Source organism: Chionomys nivalis, chromosome 7, assembly GCF_950005125.1.
Source record: "Chionomys nivalis chromosome 7, mChiNiv1.1, whole genome shotgun sequence".
NCBI lineage: Eukaryota > Metazoa > Chordata > Mammalia > Rodentia > Cricetidae > Chionomys > Chionomys nivalis.
Genome location: NC_080092.1, coordinates 29,064,748 through 29,087,610, shown reverse-complemented (window position 1 = coordinate 29,087,610; position 22,863 = coordinate 29,064,748). Strand labels below are relative to the sequence as shown.

General features: G+C 42.3%; 1 protein-coding gene across 1 annotated transcript; it reads right to left on the bottom strand.

The window, feature by feature from the left end:
• Positions 1 to 444: 444 nt before the first annotated feature.
• On the bottom strand, positions 445 to 22,141 carry LOC130878688 (hepatitis A virus cellular receptor 1 homolog). The gene is made up of 6 exons (XM_057776761.1): positions 22,093 to 22,141; positions 19,482 to 19,814; positions 6,950 to 6,999; positions 4,441 to 4,549; positions 2,114 to 2,150; positions 445 to 613 (listed from the first exon to the last, which is right to left on the bottom strand). Exons 1-6 carry the CDS (start codon positions 22,139 to 22,141, stop codon positions 445 to 447), a joined length of 747 nt encoding a protein of 248 aa, XP_057632744.1.
• Positions 22,142 to 22,863: the final 722 nt, after the last annotated feature.

Genomic DNA, 22,863 nt, shown 5'->3' with positions numbered 1-22,863 from the left:
GTTCCCATGACGTAAGTCCTTTTGGAAAAGGTGAGGAAAAGAACTTTTTGAATTACAATAAAATAAATAAAATATAATCACAAAGTACTTCTAAATTAAGTTTTGCCTTCCCTTTAATTTTTTGTTTTTTATTTTTAAATCCTATTCTTCTCTTCTTGATGCTTTTACTAACTAAGATAGGTTATTTCCTGCATTACCAATGATTGCCTTTCATGGACCCAAGACTTAAGGAGTCAAAAAAAAACACAAGAAATTCTCAAGAATTCATGTTTGAGAGTGTGTGTGTGGCAGGACTGGGTACTATATTAACAGTGACTATGCGCATGAACAGCTAGAGGACCACCTTCTGCCACTATTGCTGGCAACTAGGGACACCAGAAGAACTGACACTGAAAATAGTCCTGTAGCTTAATGGGTGTCCCTCGTGGCGATACCCCAACACTTTCATCTGCAGACTTGGAATGTTGTCAACTTAGAGGGCCACTGGGAGTTTATCCTGGCATAGAAATTGTCTTCAATCGTGTAGACTATATCTTCGGTGGGGAGTTGCAGTGTACTTTCGAAAGCTTCATTCATATAAGCATGGAAGACGACTGAGCTGAAAAGAGAGTTGCTGAAAAAGATTAAAAAGATCACTTTTCAGGTCAGAGCAGAGTTTTCGCTTATGATTCAGTAAGACTGGGTATTCAGGAGTACAGGAGCCCCATCCACAAAAACTGTAACAGGAAGTGAATAGCACTACACAGGGACCCGTTAGTAAAATCATAGAAACATTTGCTTGATAAGCATCAGACACAGTAAGAAACATTTAACAAAGTAAGTTGATATTGGCATCCATTGGGATACTCATGTAATAGAACACAAAAGTCAGATATCTAAAAATACAGATATATAACATCATAGGGAGTAACCTAATCAGGCTGTACACGTGGGAACTGGCCTAAGAGCTGGATGACTCCTGTATTTATAGCTTAGGACTGTGGCCCTTTACAAAGGGTTAGGAGGGCCTGGTGATCCATGCTGGATCCATGGACCCACAGAAAGGCAGAAGGAGCGAACCAGCTTCACAAAGTTGCTCTCTGACCTTCATAGGTGCTATTGAACCTGCGTGTGTACACACAAACACACCACCACAACCTTCTACCACAACAAAAGATAAGTAAATTATTTTTAAAAGTGCTTTTAAAATCTACATAGCATCTGCACAGTCTTACGCTGACAGAGGGGAAATGTGTAAAGCAACGAAGCAGGGCTTTTCCACAGGGGCTGGTGGTCTGGGAAACAGTTGCAAGGTGTACAGTCTGGGGCACACTCGTGTCCACCACATGCACAAAAACATCAGGCACTGGAGGGAGAAAAACTAATGTTGGGAGAGAGCTACTAGTGCTTCAAATCTGGCCTTTTCCATTAGATGAGGAGGGTTGCCCTGATAGTCACAGTGGATTGCTATGTGAACTTCTTAGAACTCATGAAGCAGCAAATCAGAAGAAAACAGGCTAACTTTAACTCATGGGTAGTGTTTAGGCAGAGTGGCGTTTTGTTGTCTGAACACTGGCGGTCTCTACAACTGAAATGTAGAACCAATCAGTCACATCTCTACTGTTGAAATGTAGAACCAGTCAAGCACATGAAGAGTACATGTACTGTCATTTACAAAGAAGATGGGACCAAGTTTTGCTTTGTGTAGTTTGGTATCACATGTACAAGTACGGAAACAACTTAGGGTCAGAAAGCTCAGATGAGCCAATGTGACAACTGACAGAAAATGGTCTTGGACTTTTTTGTTTTGATCTTCATTTTTGTATTGTTTTAGATTTTATCTGGCTCTTCCTTCCTTCCTTCCTTCCTTCCTTCCTTCCTTCCTTCCTTCCTTCCTTCCTTTGAAAGAAGAACATAGCATTGGGTGGGTTGGGAAGTGACATGACCTGAGAGGAGTTTGTAGAGGGAAAGGAACATGAGCAAGTATATATGAAAAAATAATTAAAATAAGTAAATAAAAAAGAAGGGGAAAGAATGGGAGAAAGAGGAGGAGAAAAGGAAAAGAAAGAAAGGAACAAGGAGAAATCCACAAGATTGCAAGCTCCAAAGCAATCGGCACAGCGTGACAACTTACACCTCTGGCTTCCTCTTCTTTCTCGTGTGTCTGCACTCTGAAATGGAGGGGAGGGAAGTTAGGTGGAGTTAAATTGAACATGTCATCAATAACATTCATGATCTTTTCTTCTAAGCGAGACTATTGTTTCTGTTTATAATTAAGCCATTCCCTGGTAAAGTGGGAAGGTTATCTGTTCCTCCACCACACAGAAAGTCTCTCCTCTGCCTTTTCGGTTTGATGCACTCACCCAGATACCATTCCTAATGTGCTAGAAGGGCATTGGTAAATTCTTCCACTGAAAGAAATGAAGTCTGGGGTTTGAAACTGGCTGCTGAAACATCGACTCCCCGAGTGACCTGAGACACAGGTCCTGCTAATGGTTTCTTCCATCAAGGACCGTTTTTAAAATGTCACTATAATGGCTTTGGTTCCTTCCATAATGTTCTCCAGAATCATGCACCACTAAAGTATTACTTACTCTCCACTTGCTGTTAAAGACCTTTGACTCCCAGTAGCCGCCCTCAGGGGAGAATAAACAGCTTTGGGCTAAGAAAGTGAACATATTTGTAGTATTTTGCACAATTTATACTCCCCCTTTTAAAACACTATCTTGCCATTTTATTCAAAGCTAGTCATAACCTATGATTCTTCTATATCAGTAGTCTACATCTTGGGATTATAGGTGTACACTCAAGGGCCAGATTAAATAATCATTACAAATAACCAAGTTCTAAATATTGGAGAGAAACTTCCTGATGTTTGACACCTGTATTCTTATTCCCAAATTTCTACACAGTCATGTGAAACAGATCAGTAAGGAGCTCATGTGTGGTATCTTGAAATGACAATGACTGACATTCTTATACAAGGAATGGGCTAGACAGACAGAAACGCCTGTGCATTCCCACAAACCCTGTAGGAAAGGGTCAAGCAGGCCTGAGTGCCACTGTCAAAGAATTCTGTTCAGGGGTTAGTCATGCAGTTTACCCTCCAATGCCCTAATTGCCTCTTCTATTAGAAATGTTCCAGAACATTCAATAGTATCATCACAGTGACAAAAAGAGATCTGCAGGCTAGAAGAGAACACACTATAGATCTCACAATGGTCGCTTGCCTTCCAGATCTCAAGCCTGTTTCTTTAAAAACTTATTATTTCTTTCTTTCTTTCTTTCTTTCTCTCTCTCTCTCTCTCTCTCTCTCTCTCTGTGTATGTATGTGTGATTGTGTGTGTATGATTGTGTGTATGTGCATATGCATGCACGTGTGTATGTGTGTGTGTGTCTGAATATGTACTCTAGAAAGAAAGTTTCTAAATCTAGAGGCATCCCCATGTGGATGTAATAACAGGCAGTTGTGAATCACCCACCCAGGTTCTGGGATAGATCTCACATCCTCTATAGGAGCAGTCAACCACCTAAGTGCTGAACCATCTCTTCAGTCCCGATTTCTTTATAGTAAGTGTAATTTTTTTTCTCTTGAGGTAGGCAACAATTGAAATATAAAGCATATGCTGTAAACCCAAATACAGAGACAGAAGTCTAAGAACTTCAACACTGGCCTCAGCTACACTATAAGTTCAAAGCCAGCCTGGGATATATAAGACAGAAGGTTTCAGAAATTACAAAAGAAATAAACCAAACAAACAATCATACTTAGGAAAGGAGCCACCAGTATTTAAGCTTTACAAGCTACATGAAACAGGAATCTTGATGACATACTGTAACAGTGTTCACTGAGCATGTCCCAAGTGTTAGGATCTCAGGGCACAGTAGGTCCTAACACATCCCTGGGATCCAGAAGGGACTACAAGACATATCCTGAATTGGGGAACACAGAGAATTGTGCGAAATGTGAACCCCTTGGCATGTGGAGTTCATTGAGGGCTGTCAGAAAGGCTGAGAAGCCTTGCTCTAGTTCCTTGGTCTGGGAAATAGACACGAAATGCACTGTCTTCTACCAAAGGGCTAAAGAAGACAGAGGAAGTGTCATCTTGGAAGAAATGTGGAAAGACACAACTTTGAAAGAAGAGCTGTGGAGTAAGCATTGTCCTACCATCAAATTCTGTGCTCAGACACCACTCTCCCTAGTCACTGCTCTGCTTTATACGACAAGTCTCCTAGACTGTGAGGCCCAGCTCTGAGCACTCAGAATCAGGTACAGGACCTCTTTGCTTTAGAGTTAAAGGCCCAGCAGGACCCCACTTTGCTCAGTGGATTTAAAGTGGTTTTGCACTACATTCCAGGTATAAAAGATTTTGCTCTGCCAAAATTCCTTGGATTGTGTGACCATTTCCCAGGGAGACCCATTCCCAGCCCTAACAATGAGGCCTTGATAAAGCTACTCACTTAAGATGATCAGGATGCCCGTGAGAAGCAACAGCCCAACAGACACGGAGATTCCGATGTAGAGGCCCTTAGTGGGGATCGTCAAGGGGTGCGGTGTGGGGACCACTTTCTAAGGAAACATCAATCATTGAAGAGATGCCAAATGAGATGAGCAAGAAACACACCCCAGACTTCAACATAGATTGTTTTCCTTCATTTTCTGTGGCTAATCTAGAATGTGCGAGTATGTGGGGGTGTGCACCTTGATTCCCAGCACTTGAGAGGCAGAGGCAGAAGATCATCTGAAGGTTTCAAGACAGTCTGGTCTACATAGCAGTTCTGGGACAGCCAGGGCCACTTAGAGAGATCACACATTGAAATAAAATGGAATAGAACACGCAAGTAAACCAAACAACCTGAGCTGGTACTAAGTTGTTCAACTCTAGAAAACACAAACTTCAAAGTGTCTAGGAGAAGAATGAAAATGTTTTCTATGTGGTTTGAGGTGACAACATGGTTGCATATCTTGTGAGTGATTATATCTGCATTAATATTTCTCTATTGAGAAAAACAGTGGCTCCTTTCTCAGTCGATGTTCTGATGTTCCCAGCCTGTGCTCAGCTACTGAGCCTGGTCTTTCCACAAAAATCATAATTGTCTTATAAAATTCTGGACTCTATGTTTTTCTTTTTCTTTCTTTTTTTCTTTGTTTTTGTTTTTGGTTTTGTTTTTTGAGACAGGGTTTTACTTCTCACTACATAGTCACAGCTCTGCTGAACTCTCTGTATAGACCAGGCTGCCTCTGAACTCACAAAGATGGGCCAGACTTTACCTATTTATGGCTGGGATTAAAGCCGTGGTCCACCATGCCCAGCAAGATCTACAGCTTTAAAAAAAAATACTCAGAAGAAACTGCTCCAACGCAGCCTAATTACCACCGTGTGATCAGACAGAAATGCAGAATCTCCCTAGTGCCCTGGTGCAGGGGATCAGGGATCAGCACACACTGGAATAAGCAGGAGACAGGTGGGCTGCAGGTGAGACCCCTCTAATAGCTTGACACTAATCTACTAACTGTAAACAGAGCCCATGGATGGTTTAACTGCAAGGAAAAGGAGATCAGAGACCAGGTCTTTTTCCATGTATGAGCCTCGTCTCTGGAGTCACAATCCAGGCTCCTCTGTTTAGTCAGGGAGACCATAGACAAGTTAGCTAAGTTCTGTGAGTGCTGTTCTCAAACAACATGTTCAGTGGATTCCTGGGAAAGGGATTGTCAGGTCCTTCTTGACAAACACTGTAGGTATATAAAGTAATATGTGTTGGTTTTGAGACAGTATCATGTGTATTCTAACTGACCTGATACTTACTGTGTAGCCAATACAATGAACTTCGGGTCCTCCCGCATACATCTCCAGAGTACCTGGATCACAGGTGAGTTCATCATGCCTACTTAAACATTTACTTCATAACATTTTCCTGACTATGAATGGCAGCAATGGCTATTTTTTCTCATACATCTTCAAATATTTTTTTTCAACTTTTTCATGAGCTGAACTCTAGAAAGTTGATCTACAGGTTCCGGATGTGTGCTGCTATTGCTAGGCACACCTGTAATCCCAGAACTTGAGAAGCTGAGACAAGAGGGTCAGGAGTTCTCGATCATTCTCAACTCCATGGAGAATTCAAGGCCAACCTGGTATCCAGGAGACCCTGTCCCCAAAACAAACAAATCAAAAACCTAGACACAGCACACAAGCACACAAGGTGTGTCTCTGTGCACTGTTCTCAATGCACCTAGAGCCAGATTGACAGCTTCAGAATCCAGATCTGCTAGTTCCTGTTTTGAGTTTAATTCTAAAGTATTTCTTCTTGCTGGTAAAGTTGACTATTCTGCAGTTAACTGAGCTCAGGTACAGGTGCACCATGCAAGGTTGTGCTAAACACAGCACAAGTCTGTTCAATTAGCAATCCTTTCGACATGGTGTGATGGCTTCTGATATTGTACTAGTATATGCAAATACAGTATGCTAATTTAGTCTCCTCTAGTTAATTCATTCTTTTTATTTTAATGTAACTTTTAAACATAGAAAATGAATCAATCAATCTCTCTGTGTGTCCTTGCCTCCCTCCATTGCTTGTAAAATATCACTTATTGGGCATCGCTGACAAACTTGCCCATCAAAATAAACTTGACACTCTTTTAGAGTCAAATTCTTCTCTTATTTTCATGGGATTTATCATGTATATAATATTGTCTTGGTCTCTCTTGGATTGTTGAGACAAGTTCTCATGGTGGACTCAAGCTGACCTTGTAGTCCAGGCTATCCTCAAATTTAGTACCTCCTGTGTCAGCTTCCTGGATCCTACGATAAAGGAAGAAACAACTATGCTCGCCTCTTTTTCTCTTCTATTTCTTCTTCTTCTTTTGAGACAAAAGTTGGTAAATTGATTTACAGAGTCTCTAAAGGCAACATGATTCCGGAAAGATAGAAGAGAGTCTCGTTATTAACACAGGGAGGGATTTGCTTACAGTGTGATTATTCCAAGGGCGGTGTGCAGATGTCACAGTTTCAGGATAAACTGTTCAAAAAGAATGAAAATTATCATTAGAAAAATGTTATATGTTCATTATAGATACTACACATATTCATACAAACTTCTATGGAGGATTAAATGTTAAATAACATGGTCAAAAACTATAGCATCAGACTAAATACCAGTATTTTGTTAAATTTATCTAGAAAGTTGTATATCTTAATGTTTCCGTTCCTCTCTCTCTCTCTCTCTCTCTCTCTCTCTCTCTCTCTCTCTCTTTCAATAATACATATACATGCTCAGGTAGTCTATAAGACTGAGTATGGCTGTCCAGTTTGCATGGCATATAGCTGCATATGCAAAGGAAGGAGCAAGTTTTGCATTGGTTATTCAATATCTCATGGAAAGCATTTTGGCTCTTTTTTTTTTTTTTTTTTTTTTTTTGATTTTTCGAGATAGGGTTTCTCCATAGCTTTTTTGGTTCCTGTCCTGGAACTAGCTCTTGTAGACCAGACTGGCCTCGAACTCACAGAGATCCTCCTGCCTCTGCCTCCCGAGTGCTGGGATTAAAGGCGTGCACCACCACCGCCCGGCTTGGCTCATATTTTTTAACATCAAATCGTTTTTGAATGGGCTGTTGATGAGAGTAACTTCTGAATAGTGACAATGTTATCTTTTTAAATAAAACACATACAAAAGAAAAAAATTAGGTGAAGCAGAGTACTTAAATTTGGAACAGCCTAAGGTCCCAACTTCTCTCTACTTCCATATTAGCTGAAGATTCTAAGTGCACAAAGGCCAAACACACACTGAAACATCAGAATGACTGTACTCAGAATGAGAGGAACTACCATGACATTCGAACAGCTTGTGCATTCTTATCTAATGTGTCAGTTTGCCTTGGCCTGATCAGAATTGCTTCAGAAATCACCTGTAGTATCACTCACAAGTGGACGTGCCACACATGACGTGAGGGTTGAGATTTCGTGTGGCAGGAGAATCACTGAACTTCAATCTGATTTGGGGGTGTTTCTGAGATACCTTTTTTGGAATTCTGTATGTAAAGAATTCTCATCCTGCTGAGTCACAGCGATAAACAAATGGTTTACATCCTAACAGTGGGTGCCCAGTTTCATTTTAGTCTTGAAAAAGCACACATCAGATGGTTATACATTTGTAACTTTTGCAAATGTCAGAAATATCTGCTGAAAGTGCGTGCGTACACACAGACGCATACAAACACACACACACACACACACACAACGCTCAAACAGTGAATGATACAGCTACAGGTCTATGGGACTCCCAGTTCCTGCCAAAGCTGGCACTGCCAAGCATGAGTACACGTGGTTGACCATGGCCTCCTGATTCTCACCTTCCATTTTTACTCATTGGGGGCGCACTTTCAAGGAGCCAAAGGCAATGACTAGGTTTAGGCACCATCTATAGTCTAGAATCTGTTTGTGACCTCGGATCTTAAACACAACTTTCCAGGTATAAGAAAAAGTGACTCAAATACTAAATAAATATTAAATTGAATAAATGAAATAAATATTAATTTTAACATTGACAGGCATGGTGGCAAACACCTTTCATCACTTGAAGAAGAGGCAGGAAGACCTCTGTGACTTCAGTCGACATCACGAGATCCATGACAGCCAAGTTGAGATCCTAGCTCAACAAAATAGAATTCAACTAATATCACTCTAGCTGGTCACATTATCATGTCAGCTGTTACTGCTTTTCTAAATCTCTGTTTTCCATAAAGTCAGGAACTTGTTCTCCAAACTCAGCCAATAAGCCAATCCCCTGATGCAAGCAAGAACTAAGTCTTGAAAAGTTTTGCCAATCTCGAGAGATCCTCACAGTTCTCCAGTGTTTACAGCCGCCTGGAGCAAAATGGGTTCTCTCACAAATCCTTATGTTCTAAAATCCCAATCTAAAATCTAGAGCCCTCTGCAAACTCGGCTTGTAGCCCAGTACTTCAGAGTCCTCTTATTTAAGTGAATACAGGACAAACTATCTAGATATAAATCTCAGAGCCTGTGGCTGGAGTTATGACCCCAGAGTCAGAAGAATCAGCTTCCAACTCAAGTGAACAGGAAGAGAGTCTGAGCCACTTTCTGTCTTCATAACTTCCACCATGAACTGTCTGTCCCTGTCACCATGAAAGAGGGACAGATCACAGCTATATAGGACACAAGCGTCTGAGAATTAAACGCTGCATCATGAAGCATGTAGCATGCTGCCTGGTGCTCAGGAAACATTGAATGTCAGTTTTACTGCACTATGGCCTTGGCTGGATGGCCCAATTTCAGAATATCTGAAAAGGGTTCGATTGTGCCTACCCAGATACTAGTTCTCAGTCATTCTTTCTTAAATTTTTCATCAGAAAGTCATGCCCCACTATCCCAGATTCCTAATATCCTCATCAGCTATCCTAGATCAATGATCAACCTAAATCTAGCTAGTTCTGAATCCCTGGAAAATTTCATATAGAGAGATGGGTGTCTTCCAGGTTCAAATTGTTACAGAACAGGTGGTGCACATACAAAGACTAGAGAGCCATGGACAAAGTGAAGTCATTGTTTAGAACCCAGCTAAGACTCCTTCACCTAGATCATACTTATGACTGCCTTGTTGTCTGTGTCCTACAGAACCCTATGAGAAGGCCTCTGATTGATAAAACACACAAATTTTACCTGGTTCGGAAGTCTGCCTGTCTACTGGTAGTGGAGAAGTAGAGGTAGAGATTGTGGTTGATTTTGGAGTATTTGTGGGTATCCTTGTAGTAATTGTGCGTTTTGTGGTAGTTGAGGGTCCCCTTGTAGTAGTTGTGGGGTTGATCATAGTCGAGGTTCTCTGTGGAAGAGTTGTGTGTTTTGTCATAGTTGCTGGTCTCTGTGGAGTAGTTGTACATTTTATAGAAGGGGTGGGTCTTCTTGAAGTAGGTTTGGGTTTTATGGTTGTTAGGGGTCTACTTGGAGTAGATGTAGGTTTTATAGAAGGTATAGGTATTCGTGGAGTAGTCATGGGTTTTATGGTTGTTGATGATCTCCTCGGAGTAGTTGTGACTTTTGTGGTAGTTGAGGGTCTCTTTGTAGTAGTTGCGGGTTTTGGGGTAGACAAGGGTCTCCTTGTAATAGTTGTTGGTTTTCTGGTCATTGAGGGTCTCCATGTAGTAGTTGTAGATTTTGGAGTAGCTGAGAGTATACTTGTAGTAATTGTGGGTTCTGTAGTAGTTGTGGGGTTTGTCATAGTAGAGGGGCTCCTTGTAGTAGTTGTGGGGTTTGTCATAGTAGAGAGACTCCTTGTAGTAGTTGCTAGGTTCTTAGTAGTTGATGGTCTCTTTGTAGTAGTTGTTGGAACTGTGGTAGCTGAGGGACTCCTTGTAGTAATTATGGGTTTTACGGTTGTTGGGGATCTACTTGGAATAGTTGTAGGAATTATGGTAATTGTGGATCTCCTTGGAGTAGTTGTGGGAATTGTGGTAGCTGAGGGTCTCCTGGTAACAATTGTGGGTTCTGTGGTAGTTGATGATCTCCTTGTAGAAGTTGTGGGTTTCTTGGTAGTTGAGGGTTTCCTTGTAGTAATTGTGGGATTTACAGTTGTTAGGAGTCTACTTGGAATAGTTGTGGGGATTTTGGTAATTGTGGGTTCTGCAGTAGTGGTGGGGCTTGTGGTAGTTGACGGTTTCCTTGTAGAAGTTGTTGGGTTTATGGTAGATGATGGTCTTCTTGTAGTAGTTGTGGGTATTGTGGTAGCTGAGGGTTCCCTTGTAGTAATTGTGGGTTCTATGGTAGTTGAGGGTCTCTTTGTAGTAATTGTAGGTTTTGCAGTTGTTCCGGATCTACATGGAATAGTTGTAGGGATTGTAGTAATTGTGGGTTCTATAGTAGTTGTGGGGCTTGTGGTAGTTGAGGGTCTCCTTGTAGTAGTTGTTGGGTTTGTGGTAGATGACGGCCTCTTTGTAGTAGTTGTGGGTTTTGTGGTAGCTGAGGATCTCCATGTAATAGTTTTGGGGTTTGTCATAGTAGGGGGTCTACTTGTAGTAGTTATGGGGTTTGTTGTAGTAGAGAGTCTCCTTGTAGTAGTTGTTGGGTTTGTAGTAGTTGATGGTCTCCTTGTAGTAGTTGTGGGTTTTGTGGTATCTGAGGATTTCCTTGTAGTACTTGTGGGGTTTGTCATAGTAGAGGGTCTACTTGTAGTAGTTCTTGCGTTTGTAGTAGTTGATGATCTCTTTGTAGTATTTGTGGGTTTTGTGGCAGCAGAGGATTCCCATGTAGTAGTTGTGGGGTTTGTCATAGTAGAGGTTCTTCTTGTAGCAGTTATGGGGTTTGTTGTGGTAAAGGGTCTCTTTGTAGTAGTTTTTGGGTTTGTAGTTGTTGATGGTCTCTTTGTAGTAGTTGTGGGTTTTGTGGCAGCAGAGGATTCCCATGTAGTAGTTGTGGGGTTTGTCATAGTAGAGGGTCTCCTTGTAGTAGTTATGGGGTTTGTCATAGTAGAGGATCTATTTGTTGTAGTTTTTACGTTTCTAGTAGTTGATGGTCTCTTTGTAGTACTTGTGGGTTTTGTGGTAGCAGAGGATCCCCATGCAGTAGTTGTGGGGTTTGTCATAGTAGTGGGTCTCCTTGTAGTAGTTATGGGGTTTGTCATAGTTGAGGGTCTCCTTGTAGTAGTTGTTGTATTTGTAGTAGTTGATGGTCTCGTCGTAGTAGTTGTGGGTTTTGTGGTAGCTGAGGATCTCCATGTAGTAGTTGTAGGGTTTGTAATAGTAGGGGATTTCCTTGTAGTAGTTATTGGGTTTGTCATAGTAGAGTGTCTACATGTAGTAGTTGTTGTGTTTGTAGTAGTTGATGATCTCTTTGTAGTAGTTGTGGGTTTTGTGGTAGCTGAAGATCCCCATGTAGTTGTTGTGGGGTTTGTGGTAGTTGAGGGTCTTCTTGTAGTAGTTGTTGGGTTTGTAGTAGTTGATGGTCTCTTTGTAGTAGTTGTAGGTTTTGTGGTAGCTGAGGATCTCCATGTAGTAGTTTTGGGGTTTGTCATAGTAGAGGGTCTCCTTGTAGTAGTTATGGGGTTTGTTGTGGTAGAGGGTCTTCTTGTAGTAGTTGTTGGTTTTGTAGTAGTTGATGGTCTCCTTGTAGTAGTTGTGGATTTTGTTGCAATTGATGGTCTCCTTGTAGTAATTGTGGGTTTTGTGGTAATTGAGAATCTTTTTGTAGTAATTGTGGGTTTTGTGGTAGTTGCTGATCTCTGTGGAGCAGCTGTAGATTTTGTCATAGTTGAGAGTCTCTTTGGAATAGTTGTGTGTTTTGTCATAGTTGCTGGTTGCTGTTGAGTAGTTGTGGATTTTATAGGAGGTATAAATCTTTTTGAAGTAGTTTTGGGATTTATGGTTGTTGGTGGCCTACTTGGATTAGAGGTGGTTTTTATAGGAAGTGTGGGTTTTCTTGGAGTAGTCAGGTGTTCTATGGTTGTTGATGGTCTTCTTGTAGTAGTTGTGGGTTTTGTAGTAGCTGAGGTTCTTCTTGTAGTAATTGTGGGATTTGTGGTAGTTGATGGTTTCCTTGTAGTGGTTGTGGATTTTGTTGCAGTTGATAGTATCCTTGTAGTAATTGTGGGGTTTGTGGTAGTTGATGGTTTTCTTGTAGTAGTTGTGGATTTTGTTGCAATTGAAGGTCTCCTTGTAGTAATTGTGGGTTTTGTGGTAATTGAGAATCTTTTTGTAGTAATTGTGGGTTTTGTGGTAGTTGCTGATCTCTGTGGAACAGCTGTAGATTTTGTCATAGTTGAGAGTCTCTTTGGAATAGTTGTATGTTTTGTCATAGTTGTTGATTGCTGTGGAGTAGTTGTGGATTTTATAGGAGGAATAAGTCTTCTTGAAGTAGGTTTGGGTTTTATAGTTATTGGGGGTCTACTTGGAGTAGATGTGGGTTTTATAGGAGGGGTGGGTCTTCTTGGAGTTGTCGTGTGGTTTATGGTTGTTGATGGTCTCTTCAGACTAGTTGTGGAGCTTGTGGTAATTGTAGGTCTCCTTGGAGTAGTTTTAGGGTTTGTAGTAGTTGATAGTCTCTTTGTAGTAGTTATGGGTTTTGTGGTAGTTGAGGGTCTCCTTGTAGTAGTTTTTGGTTTTGTGGTTGTTGAGGGTCTCCTTGTAGTAATTGTGGGTTTTGTGGTAGTTGATGGCTTCCTTGTAGTAGTTGTAGATTTTGTCGCAGGTGATAATCTCGTTGTAGTAATTGTGGGTTTTGTGGTATTTGATGGTTTTCTTGTAGTAGTTGAGGATTTTGTTGCAGTTGATGGTCTCCTTGTAGTAATTGTGGGTTTTGTGGTAGTTGCTGATCTCTGTGGAGCAGCTGTACATTTTGTCATAGTTGAGAGTCTCTTTGGAATAGTTGTATGTTTTGTCATAGTTGTTGGTCGCTGTGGAGTAGTTGTGGATTTTATAGGAGGTGTAAGTCTTCTTGAAGTAGTTTTGGGATTTATGGTTGTTGGTGGCCTACTTGGATTAGAGGTGGTTTTTATAGGAAGTGTGGGTTTTCTTGGAATAGTCAGGTGTTCTATGGTTGTTGATGGTCTTCTTGTAGTAGTTGTGGGTTTTGTGGTAGCTGAGGTTCTCCTTGTCATAGTTGTTGGTTTGGGGGTAACTGAAGGTCTCCTTGTAGTAGCAGTGTATTTTGTAGTAGTTGAGGGTCTTTTTGGAATAGTTATGGGTTTTGTGGTAGCTGAGGATCTTCTTGTAGTAGTTGTGGGGTTTGTGGTAGTTGAGGGTTTCCTTGTAATAGTTGTGGGTTTTGTGGTAGCTGAGGGTCTGTTTGTAGTAGTTGTGGATTTTCTGATAGTTAAGGGTCTTCTTGTAGGAGTTGTGCATGTTATGGTAATTGAGGGTCTCTTTGGAGTAGTCGTGTATTTTGTGGTAGGTGAGGGTCTCCTTGGAGTCATTGTGAGTTTTGGAGTGGTTGAGGGTCTCCTTCTAGTAGTTATGCGTTTTGGAGTGGTTGAGAGTCTCCTTGTGGTAGCTGTGGGTATTTTAGTTGTTCCTGGTTTCCTTGGAGTAGTGATGAGTTTCCTGGGTGTAGTTCTGGCTTGCCTTGGAGTAGTTCTGGGTCTGTTGATAGATTTTAATCTACTTGTAATTGTAACTCTTCTTGAAGAACTTGTTGCAACTCCTGGATCTAGAAATCAATATAAAACCAAAGGTCAGCCAAGCAAGAGAAAGAAGAGCCTTAGATACACCCTGTCCCTCGCATATCAGGTAGAGGCTGTCTCCAGGCAGAGGCTCCTCTCCTGAACTTCTGTTCTTTGTCATTGACCACCTAGGATGTGGCAGGGCAAGGCAGTAGAGACAGCTCATCAATAGGAGGCAGCTTCGCTGACAACCTGGAGATGAGAACGGAGCCCACATCCCTATTGAAACATGTTCTAAGTGATAAGTCAGATGCTCACATCTCCCCCAGAATCTCTGTGACACCGAGAGGGTGTTGGGAACTGGAGCTGAGTGTCTTACTCTCAAAGGTGACTGACTTCACCCACTGACTGCACTCTGAGCATGTTCTAGTCTAGAGAGGACATACACACAGTGCTGCATCACAAGGCTAACTAGGCTAGTTGGCCCACAAGAGGTCCCATGCAAGGCCCAACACTAAATTATGGGCATATTTGTATAGGGAATAGACACAATCAACTCTAGATTCTTCCAGGCTAAGAGAAACAGGGTTAATATTCTTTATCAAAAAAAAATTTGGTGTCAACAGTTTTAGAATTTTAGCAATTCTGAAAATTTTGTAACAGTTTATGTATAGCTCACATATGGGGCTCAAGTCTAAATATGGATAGATGTAGCATTCATCGCATACACTTTATATACATAGCTTATAGGAATGTTTATAAACTACTGATAATTCTATGTATGAATACTTCATGGCATTGAATTTTTCAGTTATATTACCAAGTTATATTACCAAGTTATACTACCAAGCCCATGCTCAAGCACTGCAGACCTCATATTGGGACAAAGCAGCTTTAACCTGCAATTCACAAATCAGGAAAAGAATCAGAAGTGCTGCAGGAATCCAAGCAGCTCACTGATGCTCAGGGAGTGCACAGAACGCCAAGGCTAGAGTTGAGGGGAAATGGTTCCTGGAGGAAAGAGCCCATGACTAAGTCCAGAAGGAGCACACAGTGCTTATGTCAGCTGATGGCTTCCACACAAGCAGCTCTTAGTGATGCTAACCCTGCTGACTACAAAGTAAACCCTGTGAACTTGGAACAACTCCTCTGAACAGTCTTCTCTGCAGTAGATGTGATGGCATTTGAATCGAGCCAGGTTTTACCTCCAAAGAAGGAAAAGAAATGAGTTCACCTTTTATAGGCAGGAAGCTAGAAGAAGTAGAGTCTAGCCCACTGTTAAAATTTAAAAATTGTATTTCTTCATTTATTTCTGTTGCTCTCTGTCTCTCTGTCTCTGTCTCTCTGTCTCTTTCTCACTCTGGTGTGTGTGTGTGTGTGCAATTTTTCATGGCCAACATGTTAAGGTCAGACAACAGCTTGAGAAAGTTGGTTCTCACCTTCTCCCAAATAGGCTGCAATAACTGAATTCCGGTAATCAAGCTTGGCCATTGGCACTTTAACCCACTCTTGTGGTTTGAAAGAAAATGTCCCCAAAAGGAGTGGCACTATTAGGAGGTGTTTCTTTGTTGGTGTAGGTATGGTCTTGCTGGAGGAAGTATGTTAATATGGAGGCAGGCTTTCAGGTCTCCTGTGATCAAACTATACCCGGTGAGACTGTTCACTTCCTGTTGCCTGTGGGTCAAGATGTAGGACTCTCAGCTCCTTCTCCAGCACCATACCTGCCTGCATGCCACCATGTCGCACTGTGAGGATAATGGACTGAACCTCTGAAACTGTAGCCAACCCAACTAAAAGTTTTTCCTTTGTAAGAGTTGCCATGATCATGGTGTCTCAGCAATAGAAACCATAACTAAGACACCCACTGAGCCATTTCATTGATCCTCAAGCCCCTTTCCTACAGAGGGCCAGATAGTTATGTATCCTGGACTCAGGAACCAAAACATAGGTGTTCAGGAGCATGCATTCATGTCAATCACTTTGAAAATCACTGCTGATAACATAGCAAGGAGTGGGGGTGGCTGTGTTAGAACAAAACTGTTCACACTATTCGATTCAAACTGTTCACAGTATTCGATTCAAATGGTTCACACTATTTGATTCCAGCTGTTCACACTATTCGATTCAAACTAATTAGATTGGTGATTGAGTCTACTGCGTGGGCAGAGGCTTAAGCACAATGCAAACCTTCCCTAGACGAAATGAATCTCTCACAGAGAAATGTAAGCATGGGAACAATCTAGTCATAAGACTCCTATGAGAACAACCAGGAAAGAAGCCACCAGTTTGGGAGCTTTGCTTTTCTTGTTCTGGGACAATTTTCCTTCCAGGTAGATGGGATCATCCAAAGGAGCTAATGAGGGTCCTAAGGCATGGGAAGAGGAAGCTTGGTGTGTTAAAAATACACAAGAAATCATAAAAAGTCATGGTTAAGGATGAAACGGAGTCGCTTTTGAACCCCTTAACTAGTCAGACAGAGGACTTGTCAACACAGACCTGTGAAATGGTTTCTACCCTCGATACCAGCACACTGTCACTGATTTCAAGCAGCTGGGCACTGTGAAATAGGCTTTTGAGCCCATCCGTCAAAAGACAGAGGCGGTTGAATCTGTGAATTCAAGGATAGTCTGGTCTACTTGAAAGATCCAGACTGTCCACACCATGCAGTGAGGTTCCGTTTCAAAACCAAACAGATCAATAAGAAGCAAGAAACAAACTGCCAAGGCTGAACAATGATGAACGATGTGGATGTGCTGGATTTTAAAAGAAGAGACAAGCTAGAATTGCTGTCGATTACTGTCACTAAGACAAAAAGGCAACCCACTGACTGGGAGAAGATCTTCACCAACTCCGCAACAGACAAAGGTCTGATCTCCAAAATATATAAAGAACTCAAGAAACTAGACTTTAAAATGCTAATTAACCCAATTAAAAAATGGGGCACTGAACTGAACAGAGAATTCTCAACAGAAGAAATTCAAATGGCCAAAAGACACTTAAGGTCATGCTCAACCTCCTTAGCGATCAGGGAAATGCAAATTAAAACAACTTTGAGATATCATCTTACACCTGTCAGAATGGCTAAAATCAAAAACACCAATGATAGCCTTTGCTGGAGAGGTTGTGGAGGAAGGGGTACCCTCATCCATTGCTGGTTGGAATGCAAACTTGTCCAACCACTTTGGAAAACAGTGTGGCGGTTTCTCAGGAAAATCGGAATCAACCTACCCCAGGACCCAGCAATACCACTCTTGGGAATATACCCAAGAGATGCCCTATCATATTACAAAAGCATTTGTTCAACTATGTTCATAGCAGCATTATTTATAATAGCCAGAACCTGGAAACAACCTAAATGTCCTTCAATGGAAGAATGGATGAAGAAAGTGTGGAATATATACACATTCGAGTACTACTCAGCGGTAAAAAAACAATGACTTCTTAAATTTTGCATACAAATGCATGGAAATAGAAAACACTATCCTGAGTGAGGTGTCCCAGACCCAAAAAGATGAACATGGGATGTACTCACTCATAATTGGTTTCTAGCCATAAATAAAGGGCATTGAGTCTATAATTTGTGATCCTAAAGAAGCTCAATAAGAAGGTGAACCCAAAGAAAAACATATAGTTATCCTCCTGGATATGGGAAGTAGACAAGATTGCTGGGCAAAAAATTGGGATCTTGGGGGTGGGGTGGGATAGGGGTAAGGGGAGATGGGGAGAGAAAAGTGAGAGGGGGGTGGGGAAACTTGGGGAATTGGGATGGTAGGGATAAAGGAAGGATGGATATGGGAGCAGGGAAGCATATATCCTAATTAAGGGAGCCATCTTAGGGTTGGCAAGAGACTTGAACCTAGAGGGGCTCCCAGGTGCCCAGGGGGATGTCCCTAGTTAGTTCCTCGGGCAGCTGATGATAGGGAACCTGAAATGGCCCTATCCTATGGCCATACTGATGAATATCTTGCATATCACCATAGAACCTTCATCTAGCGATGGATGGAGATAGAGACAGAGACCCACATTGGAGCACTGGACTGAGCTCCCAAGGTCCAAATGAGGAGCAGAAGGAGGGAGAACATGAGCAAGGAAGTCAGGACCGCGAGGGGTGCACCCACCCACTGAGACAGAGGGACTGATCTATTGGGAGCTCACCAAGGCCAGCTGGACTGGAACTGAAAAAGCATAGGATAAAACCGGACTCTCTGAACATGGCGGACAATGAGGGCTGATGAGAAGCCAAGGACAATGGCACTGGGTTTTGATCCTACTTCATGTTCTGGCTTTGTGGGAGCCTAGCCTGTTTGGATGCTCACCTTCCTAGACCTAGATGGAGGGGGGAGGACCTTGGACTTTCCACAGTGCAGGGAACCCTGACTGCTCTTTGGACTGGAGAGGGAGGGGGAAAGGAGTGGGGGGAGGGGGAGAGGAGTGGGAGGAGGGGGAGGGAAATGGGAGGCTGGGAGGAGGCGGAAATTTTTTTTCAATAATAAACAAAAAGAATTGCTGTCGATTGTCAATGTGAGCCCTTAGCAAGGGAGAGTAGGGGATATCAGCAGAAGAAGCTGCATCCTCGTGGCTCTGCTCTTACTATGAAAATGATGGCGCATCGCAGAGGAAACTGTGATGATTTAAGAACTGGGGCTTTCATGAATTTCCCACTGGGCACCCCTGGACAGGCGCTGGGAGAAAAACATTTTCCCTTGTGGCCATGTTCTTGTACAAAAGGACAATTTCGTGACAAGATGTGAGGACTCTTTTAAAGCCCAAGGCAGGGCAAACCTGGAGTGGAACTCTCATCCTCCTGCATGTGGCCCGTGCTCAGCAAGGTCAGCTGACCCTTGTGGAAGCCAGCTGATCAGTGCAGCAACTCCCTGTGTGGCCCGCTTTTCAGGTCAGAGCTGCTGGGCTTTCACAGTGTAGAGGACAGGTGACTTAATGTCACAAGACATTGACTCTGAGACCTTTTGTTCAGGTCACTCAGTTTAGGTAAAGCTTCCCGCTGAGTTTCAGGATGGAGAGCAGATGCGGTTTCCTGGACCGACAAGATGGTCCCAAGTGCAGTTAGGACCTGGATCCTGACTTAACCCATGGTCTTGCTTTAGGCTGATGTTATCACTTAGAAATAAATAAACAAGTAGGTGGTATACAACCGAATTATCAGGACTAAAGTGCTATAGGCTGGAAATACAGGAGGGCAGGGCCATCAAAGAACAGCCTGAGATACATGAGATTATGTCATCAAAAAATAATAAAAAGCAAGTGTTTAATTACAAGCATGTGTATAAAAAACTTCATTTCCTTGTTCTAGGAAAAGAACAGATCTCAAGTAAGCAGAAGACTTGGTTCCCTGGCAAGTTCACCTATAGGACATAAGTAAAGCAGCAAGGCACACTCACCCGGCTGAACTTGCAGTGAGGCCGTCAGTCTCTGTACGCCATTCCATCCCTTCTCCACTCGACAGCAGTAGAGCCCACTGTCCCTCTCAGTGGCGTTCTCTATGGTCAAGGACACATCTCCTTGAAGAAGCTGCCCCTTCAGCTGGTAGCGATGGTCTATCCGATAGTAGACTCTGTGTCCATCGGTCCAGATGAGTGTTTGTCCACATGTATCCCCACATTCCCCTCGGCCCCAACACATGGAGGAGATCCCATCAGACACTGGATAAGAACATGGCAGTGTCACAGGGTGGCCCACCACTCCAGGGACTTCTGGGAAAGAATCCACAGCCACTGTGATGAGAAGGTGAAATTGGAGAATGAGCTCAACAGTTTCCTACAATGGATTCTACTTCTTCATCTCGTTCCCAGTTTTTCTTTTGGCTCAACTGTGGCTAAACCTGGGGCATGGGGCATGTGAGGTAAGTGTTCTATTTCCAGCCCCAGCCTTTCTTTGCATGTTTGTCTGTAGCATTTTCATAGCTTAACATTTTCACTAGAAACAATTCTCTGTTAGCTTATTCTTCAGCATGTGTGTGGGAAAAGCAACTTACTGCACTGTATTATATTCACACTGTATCTTTTTAATTTTTTGTATTTATTCATTTATTTTTCTTTTCTTTCTCTCCTTCCTTCCTTTCATTCTATCTTTTATGCATTTTTCTTTTTGAGACAGAGCTCACTAGGTAGTTCTCACAGGCCTAGAACTCTCTATGTAGACTGGGCTAGGCTGAAACCCATACAGATCCAGCTAACTCTACCTTCTGACTGCCAAGATTAAAGGCATGCACCACCATGCCTGACCGCTTGGTTTGTTTTTAGACAGGGTATTGCTGTGTAGCCCAGGATGGCTCATACTCACTATCCTCTTGCCTCAGACTCCTGAGAACTGGGACTACACGCGTGTACCACTGACATTAGCTCTAATTTCTAAACTTTTAAAATTGTTCTTCCAGACGTTGTACATGATGAAGTATGTGTTCCTGCCAAACCGGAATTTGAAGGTTAAGTCAGAAAACTAGTGAGTTCAAGACTAACCTGGGCTTATGAGACTCGGTCTCAAACCATCTCTAACCCCCCTCAGTGCTACTGAAAATGAAACCACTAACTTTACCCACTCCTCCTATACAGAGTGGAGTCCAGTTTTGTTTACAGCATCACCGATTTAAAGGCAGAATTTTACCAACTTCAACATCAGTTTTCAGAATGGCTTTTGCTTGCTCATATGGTTTTCACTGCTTTTTTAGGACACAGTCTCTTTGTAACCTTGGCTAGCCTCAGTATTTAGAACTCCGTAATAGAGCTGGCTGTCTGAATTCATGGAGATCTGCCTGTCTCTACCTCCCCAGTGCTGGGATTAAGGATGTGCACCACCAGGACAAACTCAGAATGGGCCTTGTAATACCATCTGGAGGACTGAGGCTTTAGGATTAGTTCCCCCGGGGAAATAAATAAATAAATAAATAAATAAATAAATAAATAAAAAACGGAGCAAGGGTCCCTGCTTATATGTTGGTACCATTCCAGGAACTGAATAACACTCAATTATAAAGTGAGACCACAAACTCAGAATATTAACTCAAAACTAAACCGTGCAACTTTTAAACCTAAAGTAATCATTTTAATATGAATCCATTGAGATCATGGGTTGAAATCCCTATTACCAATTGTTTCCAAGTCAGGGAGCTCTGAGGGCTGAAGATGCAGCTCAGGGGCCCATGTTCACCTCACTCATGCCAGCCCCTGGGTTGGGTCCCAGCACAGGATAACAACGGACTGTGAGATTCACTAAATAGTCACCTATATTCAGGCTCAGGTCATGAGTTTGGAACATGGTCTGAGAAAGCACACTTCTTATTCTATAAAACAAGTGTGTAACGAGAGTGCATTTTTCATTGGGACACTCATTCACTCATTTTGCCTTATAATTTTTAGGATCACAAACATAATACATATTATAATAAAATTTTAGAAATTATGAAAAGAATTAGTGACCTTCCACAATCCCACTTCCCAGAGGTTAGATTGTAAAGTTAGAACGTGTACCAGATGTAGGGGCTCACACCTATAATCTCAGTCGTTGGGAGGTAAGGACAGGAGGATCAGAGGTTTGAGGTCATTCTCTGCTGTCTGTTATGTCTGGGGCAGCCAAGGCTATCATGGATCCTGTCCCAAATAATGTAATATGCAATTCACTGTTTTCCCCAATATCACAGAATGTGTTCCGTTACTATTTGTAATTAAATACTTGAGAACGACGGGCTTTTTGACAGCATATAGTCCAAATGAAGGTTAGGTTGCCTATTCATATCCTTTCTTCAGCTCTCATGCATTGACTACAACATGCATGTACGTGTCCTCACCCTTACTTGAATGCAGACTGCATGAACATATATTCACCACTTACCCGATAGTCTTGCAGATATTATTTTTTAATTCAGATAGGTTAAGAAATCTCTATGGAGCTGTAATTTCATCCTGGTTCTTTGCTGTAATACAGATCCCAGGGACCTGTTTTTTTTCCTCTGAACCCCTATCCTCCTAGCCATCCCCCATCTCACCTCTCACTTACCTGGGAGAAGGATTAAGAGGCCTGAAACGAGGACTTGTGGATACATCATGATGTCGACAATGACAAGACACTCTGGTGGCCGTGACCCTCACCTCATGGAATATGGGCAGGTCTTAATTCTCAGAAGGCAGTTTATCATCACATCTTGGTGGGGTGATTTATGTGTATCTACTCTGCCGACAATGAGAGGAACCCACAATCAAAGGCTTCAGCTAGGGCTCTGTGCCTTCCCATAGACAAGGAAAACTAAACTGTCCTCCCAATCAGCCTCTTCTTCCCGGTCCTTCCCCACATACAGACATCAATCTAACTCCTGGTCTTAGCACAAATAAGAAGGCAAACAGAAATTTGAAGGCAGAAATTAGTGTATCCCCTTGGTAGAACCCTAAGCAAGGACCAGCCCTCTGGTGGACTCAGGGCTGTTCCCACTTAACCCTGAGAGGTTGGTCCCTAAGCCTTTCTAAACACATTGTCCCACACAGGCCAAAGACAAAGGTTTTGGAGTTTTTCCTTTTAGTTTCTCTGTAACCACTACCAGACTGGGCTGAGGGGGAATGAATGAATATTACTCTCATGTTAATATTAAAATGTTAATATTAGGCTGCCACAGGGCCGGGCGGTGGTGGCGCACGCCTTTAATCCCAGCACTTGGGAGGCAGAGGCAGGCGGATCTCTGTGAGTTCGAGACCAGCCTGGTCTACAGAGCTAGTTCCAGGACAGGCTCCAAAACCACAGAGAAACCCTGTCTCGAAAAACAAACAAACAAAAAAA